Source organism: Corvus brachyrhynchos, unplaced genomic scaffold, assembly GCF_000691975.1.
Source record: "Corvus brachyrhynchos isolate BGI_N302 unplaced genomic scaffold, ASM69197v1 scaffold32, whole genome shotgun sequence".
Lineage (NCBI taxonomy): Eukaryota > Metazoa > Chordata > Aves > Passeriformes > Corvidae > Corvus > Corvus brachyrhynchos.
In genome coordinates, this window is record NW_008237919.1 from 13,447,034 (window position 1) to 13,453,869 (window position 6,836).

Consider the following 6,836-nt stretch of genomic DNA (forward strand, 5'->3'; position numbering starts at 1 on the left):
TGGTCTCCACGATCGGCAACACTGCTTGTCAGGTGATGGAGACAGGATGGTCCATGCAAATGAGCAGACCCTTCAGAGCAGACATCTTCAGAATGGATTAGAGTCACAAGAAATGAAGGTTCAATGGAGGGACTGATAATTACTTGGAAGCACATTATTTTAAGTCAATCTCCCTGAAAATATGCTTATTTATTGAATATACTGGACAACAGCATCCACTAACTGTCCTTTTATTGCCACAGGAAAGTAGGACAATATAGTAGATAAAAGGAGAAATGCTACCTTAAAGTAACCTTTAAAAGCCAAGACAAAAATCTTCAGCTACCCAAGTGGCTTTTCTTGCTACTGACAGTTGTATCATGCGGGAGTTAGACCATATTTGTGGAGCCTATGCTTACTGCTACATTTATTTTATTATACTACTTGTAAATGGTAAACAGTATTTGATCTAATACTATGTAGCCGATTGATGCCATCTGGTTTACAAGATGGAAGGGATGGGAGACCGAGAGCGCCTTAGAGGACAAGGTGAGCTGTAGGGTGATGTTACTGGAGACAGTCGCAGAGTATTGCCTGTCAAGCCAGCTATGTTGTTTAAGCTTCGAGATTTTTCATAGCCTTGTATGAGAAAATGCACAGACATCAGTTGAATTCAGCCAAAAAATAGACAAAGACAAACAGTACAATGTAATGTAATCCAAGGAGCTATCAGGGACTCAGAGGGGATCTGCCTGCAAAAGAACTCGGTGCTAAGACACATTACTCCCAAAAGATATTAATAAATAAAATTATTTACAAAGTAGTGCACCTGTTTTTCCCCCAAAAATTAAACAGACCGCCACACAAGAGGTCTGACCTGCTCTTCCACATCCCCTCTTGCACTTAGTATCACTCTGTGGGCTTCAGCAGGGTTGCACAGCAACCTTCAGCAAAGTGCAAGATAAAGGATCCCACCAGGCTGATTGAGCTATCTGGCTAAGCATAACCAAAAACCCGTTAAGACAGACTACAGAAACTGTTAGAACTATATAATCTCTGCTAAATTCGATTTCTAATAAAGGACAATTTTTTCTTTAAAATAAATAAACCAGAAACCAGATAAATTTTATACAGCATGTGTAAATCAGTTTTGCAGAGGACCGAATGATACTATAAGAAGCTTCATCTTCAGAAATATTAACCCTTAGACTTTGGTTCTAATTTTAAAGTCTAGTAAGACAGCAAAGTTCAACATATTTGTAAATGCCTCCTGAATGGCAAACTTAAAACATTGAATTTGTGCTTCTTTTCCAGATTATTTGAACGAAATCAATTAATCCATATAAGCAAGTAGTAAATAATTAATCATTAAATGAGGCAACCACATAATGCTTCACAATTTGAAGGGAACATTGCACTTACAGACATTTCTGTTCACATACACTGTGAGCTCTAGCTATCTACTTTTTACTACTGTGGATTGTTTTCACTTTGTAGAGGCTATGCTGTATAGCAATGAAAAAACATTGCTATTTGATGCATCACTATCTTCATATTCAAGTATTTTCAGCAGCTCCTGAATAACCCCATTTGTTAACAAAAGGATCTGCTCATTGGTCGGAAGAGAGATATCAGCAAGGAAATACAACAAAGATTAAGCCAGGCAGGACCTTGCTCCTCAAGTACATGGATACATGCTTCATTGCAAGCATGAGAAGTCTCACCAATTTTTCACTGGCAGAACTTATTTCCTTGAAGACAAGTATGAATTTAAGCATTTGTCAGGTTAAGGTGTTAAGGTCTAAATTGCTTACAGGGAAATAATGAGACTTTTCCCACAGAAACTCTAAAATACCAATGACAATAAAGCTAAACAACACATGGAACATCAGCAAGCTATTTTTTTTTTCTGATTGAAATGGTTACTGGCTCAAATTCCAGATCTCTAGGTAACAGACAGTTAACAGCATCTTTAGGAAAAATTATATCTTAGGCTCTCCCCTTACAATGATTAACATATTTCTTACCTACAGGGACCCCCATACTTTAAAGCTATACTTAAAGCAAATGTAAAACCTCATGTCTGCTAAAACATTGTGCAATGTTCTCTCCAGATGGCAAGGGCAGGCTAGACTGTGATACTACACAGAATTCTGAAACATTTCTGAAACAGCCTCCAGTTTCTGAGTTTTTATCAGTATTTACATCGATTAGAAAAAATTATGTTTGAAAAAGGAATTAAAGGGAAGCACAATGCTAGTGTATATATTTAAACTCCCTGTAAACATAAAGCTTTTTTAAAAAGAAATCAAAATAATCAGGTAGCTTTTTACATAGAAGCTAGGAAAGTAGTTTTTAAGATAATTTTCTTGCTACTCTTCTAATGATAAAAGGAAAGAACTGATAGAGGAAGATGGTACAGATTATGAGTAAAATAGAAGCTCCTAAAAAGTGAAAACCAGATACACAAGATGAATAGTGAGAAACACATGATACAAAATCAGTACTTTTCAGGTATTTTAGTGGAGCCGCTCTGATCAGTATCATCTTAGAGATGGAGATAAGCTGTTAATGCAAAAAAGCTCAGAATAAATTATAATTAAACCCAACCAAGAATCAACCAAGGAACAAACCAAACAAGAAGAACGTACCACGAGAAAGAAATAAAGGGAAAATGTAAAACATAAAAATAGTAGACTTGATGTGCGCATGAAATTCAATCATTCAAACCCATTTGTATATTAGTTGAAGATATTTTCTGCTTATGACCTAACTTCCCTACTCTGTGTAAAATACACTCCAAAGCCAGTGGCTAAAACATTTCAGCCTCAACTAAGATTATCATCAGAGCCAGACAAAGAGCACATTTCTCATCAAAAAACTGTCCATTCTGAACTCAAGCCCCAGTTTTCTAGTAAAACTATAAAAGCATTTTCTTTTAAATCTAGATTTACAAATTAAAATGTTCCAGGATAAAATATGTTTTACTGTTATATAAATACATCTTTAGCAGCTGATGGTTAACTTCTTTTATCATTTCTGATCTTCTCTAGTCATTGTTACTGCCATAAGTTGCTGAGTGAACCCAAAAACCTGATATTGCAAGACACCATGGCAATCTACCTTATTCAGGTGTTCTTGACCTCCTCAAAAACTCTTAACATTAGAGATATTTTAAATAATCCTAGTTGTTGAGAAGACTGTGTGAAATATATGCTCAGGGAAAAATGTAGTAAATCTGTGCAAAAACATGCTTGCAGTGAATTTTCATTTAAGCTAAACATTATATATAGGAGTATGTAAAATGCCCGAGCATAGAGAGAGTCATACTCTTTGCAAATACCATACACATGGAATTGGTTGCATATCTGCCTTCACAGGTTTAACATACTGAGCTCAGGCTTTGAAGTGTAAAAAGAGCATTTGCAGAACAATTTAAGAGAATTACTTTAGAGTATATGGCTGGCTGGGACAGCTATGTTTGCTATACAACAAGCAAGTTAAAAAAACAAACAAACAAACAAACAAAAAAAAGCCAGAAAAATCTCAGGCAAAAATATTCGCCCAGTGCCACATGGCTACTTCAGATGAACCCTGAGGTGAAAATCTACACATCAGCACCCAGGAATGTAGAATCTGTTGGAATCATACAGTGTCAGAAAAATATAATTTGCCAAGAAACAAAAGCAGTTCCTGTCTAAGGAAATGAGAAGATCACCCCGGCATTGCTGATCTTAGGGCTATGTCCTGATGCTAGGTTTGCAGCCACAGCCAGATGTGGCCTGTTGGGGTAGAAACAATCAGTCATGTGGGAGATACAAGTAAGAAACGGTTTTGCAAACTCCACCTGGGGGCACCCATCCTACTGAGCAGCAAGCAATCAGACTTGAAGAGGCTAAATAACTAGAAAGGCATTTTTAGCACCTTGCAAGGTCAAGCATTGTTTTACTACCTAGTTGAGTATGGTTGGGGTAGACAGTCATCTTTTAGTATCACTGGTGTATTGCCAAGAAAAAAAACATTTTTTGGCATTATAAGCTCAAACTTTTATTTGAAAGAAATCTAAATATCGTCTCAGGATATGCTTTTTTTGTGTTAAGAGCAATAATGTGGCTTACTTCTGACATTTCAACCTCTAAAGTGTATTCAGCTGTAAATATTATTAAGTTATTAAGAGCAGAACAAAGTTATAACATGATTAATTTGTCTTTTAGAATGACAAATTGTATTGAATGATGAGTGGTAGAATGAGCAAGGTCTGAACTGCAGGCTTTTCCATTAGAGATTACAGACAAATGAAGACACAAGTGAAATGAGGGTCCAACATCAAGCACATTTTTTGAAGACTAAAGGGGATGAGTGTTTCTAAAAGGAAAAGAATGACTAAGAGTAAAGAAAAAAAGATACATTGTGAGTACAGTCTTTCCTCTTAGAGCATTGTGCACATCATTTTACTCTAAGATTTTTTTTCACAAGCATATTGCTGAGTAACCTTTTATGATCTAATGAAAGAAGTCCATACCTTTCCTGATCCCTCCATCAGTAGCACACGTGTAATCACCTGTTGTCAGTAGGAAACATGTTCCCCCTCTTCTGTTTTTGTCTCTTGTACTAGAACGTCTGATGGGAGGGAGCCTTTCACCAGGTGAGAGTGGCTGCTCACTTCCTGCACTGTCTTCACCTGATAACACTGGTTAAAGCACCATGCCCATTTACAGACAATAATGAATGAGGAAATGAGACATCACAAAGAGCTTACGCTGAATGCCAGATATTCCCATCACTCAAAAAGTTGTTATAAAGTAAATCAATAGAAGAAAACAAGATTGCAATTCATCATTAATCAGTACAAAATGGCAAAAGGTATACGTTTTGTTCAAGAACAAATGATCTTTTGACTTTCCTGTTGTCCTTCTAAAATTTATATAAAATTAGATTAAACTAACATGAACTAAGAAATAGTCAAACCAAGGCTCAGTTAGTTACCTACTCTGGACTGTAACTTGTCAGAATACAGTCAGCCTTGGATATTTCAAACACTAATTTACTATTTTGACTATTGTTTTTGCTAAACAAGAAGTCATGTTAGGCATTTTTGTTTAGAATATACTGCTTAATGTTTTAAAGACAAGCCCTTATCCAGAAGACCTATATTTTCAACATTTGGCACTATACACTGTTTAATAACACACTTAGCTTTCATTTCCATATTTATTACACTTGCACTGCTTGTCATCATAAGTACCCAACATTAAATGCTGTCTTTGATCTCTGTACTTTATTTTGTCAAATGGCAAAAATTGTACCTCTCCTGATTTGTCGCTCCCAAAGGACTCTCTTTTAAAATTATGTACTATTTCAAATTCAGGCCATACATCAAGAAAAAAATCTCTTCTCAGTACAGCACATAACTTCAGCTTTACCTTTGCATTTAAACCTGAGCATGTTTTTTCTGAACTGTGAATGCAAAGGGCAGGATTCAGCCTTGAAGTTTTGCACAGAATTCATAGTGACTCTAATAACATTCTCTATCAGAAATAAAGCTACAGTGCATGATGCAAGCAGTGGCACTACTGAAAAGAAAGATAACACTTTAAAATGGCTTCTTCTTGCATGTCTGCTTTCTCTCTAACTTCAAGGATTATAACCCCTTGTAAATAAATCGATAGATACAAAAAAAAGGTGTCTCTTAGTGAGAGACAGAGTGATCACACTGAGCCTTCTCCATTCAGAATACCTTTAGTAGGACCTGATGGCGTGAAAAAGCTGTTATCATTAATAGTTGAAAGATGTTATCTCAAAGTGGGTATCAGCCAAAGCACTGAAAAACTAACTATATTTTACTGTCAGAGTCTTTTCAAGCATTTCCATCCTCTTAAATATATTTAGGATGTTCAAAAAGATGTGTTAACTTTGTGAACAGTAACTCGGAGAGTGAAACCAAGCTTCTTTGAACATAAATGCTATTCAGTAACAGAGCAACAGACCAAAAAAGAATACCGTTCAGAGACTGATTTTCCAGACTCTTCTTTTTAAAAACTAAATTTCAATTACTGAATTACACCAGTCATGAGTGGCTTTGCTCTTATTATTGTTTAGCAGCTTTACAACAGGAGTCTAATGACCGGTATTGAGCTTTATAAACAGATTGTGGTTGGCTGAAGAATAAATAGGCTTAAGAAACAAACAAAAAAAAATTCTTGCTAATTCTGCTAAACTATTGAATTATACTGAGAGGTAAAATTTACTCTTTAACTGCAACAGATTTGGAATATGGAGCAGTGGCTGGGAGGGACTGAGGCTGTCATTTGATACGTAGTTTCACTGAGTAAAGCACAAAATACTCCTTATTCATCATTTGGAACTCTAACAAATAAGGTAATAGAAATCACAAAAATCAACTCTAATAGCAATGATGGTGCTGAGGGCTGTAATTTTCTTTTTTCTTGACAAGAATTACATCAGCTATGCTAGTATAATTTAATGAATAGTAAATATCATGCAATGTCTCATCTAACACAGATGAAGGAGGTTCTTTTAGCCAGGGAAGCAGAATGCCAAATGGAAAGAAAACTAGAAAGAAAATTTCTTCCTATTTCCTTTGAGTGCTGGGCTTTGGATGTAAAGCACCTGCTCCTTTTAAATGACTGCTTCTTTGTAGGATCTTGCTTAACAGGCCACGATGTGGCACAGGCAAAGCTGACACAAGAGACAGACACTGAGGCAAAACACCATGGAGTCCAACAGGGTGGGACACGGTGGCTGCTCAAATAGTCACAGTCATGCAGAAAAACAAGAAACATCCATACAACGCAACAAACAACAGGCAAAAGAAAAGGTTGATATCATCAGCAGGA

The 6,836-nt window shown here is 36.2% G+C and overlaps 1 protein-coding gene across 1 annotated transcript in view; it reads right to left on the reverse strand.

Annotated features, from left to right (window-relative positions):
- The window catches only part of KCNC2 (potassium voltage-gated channel subfamily C member 2), a 17,546-nt gene that overhangs the window by 2,442 nt on the left and 8,268 nt on the right, over positions 1-6,836 (reverse strand). The window contains exon 3 of the mRNA XM_017733248.1: positions 4,502-4,669. Coding sequence (XP_017588737.1) covers positions 4,502-4,669 — 168 coding nt within the window. The remainder of the gene's footprint in view (positions 1-4,501; positions 4,670-6,836) is intronic.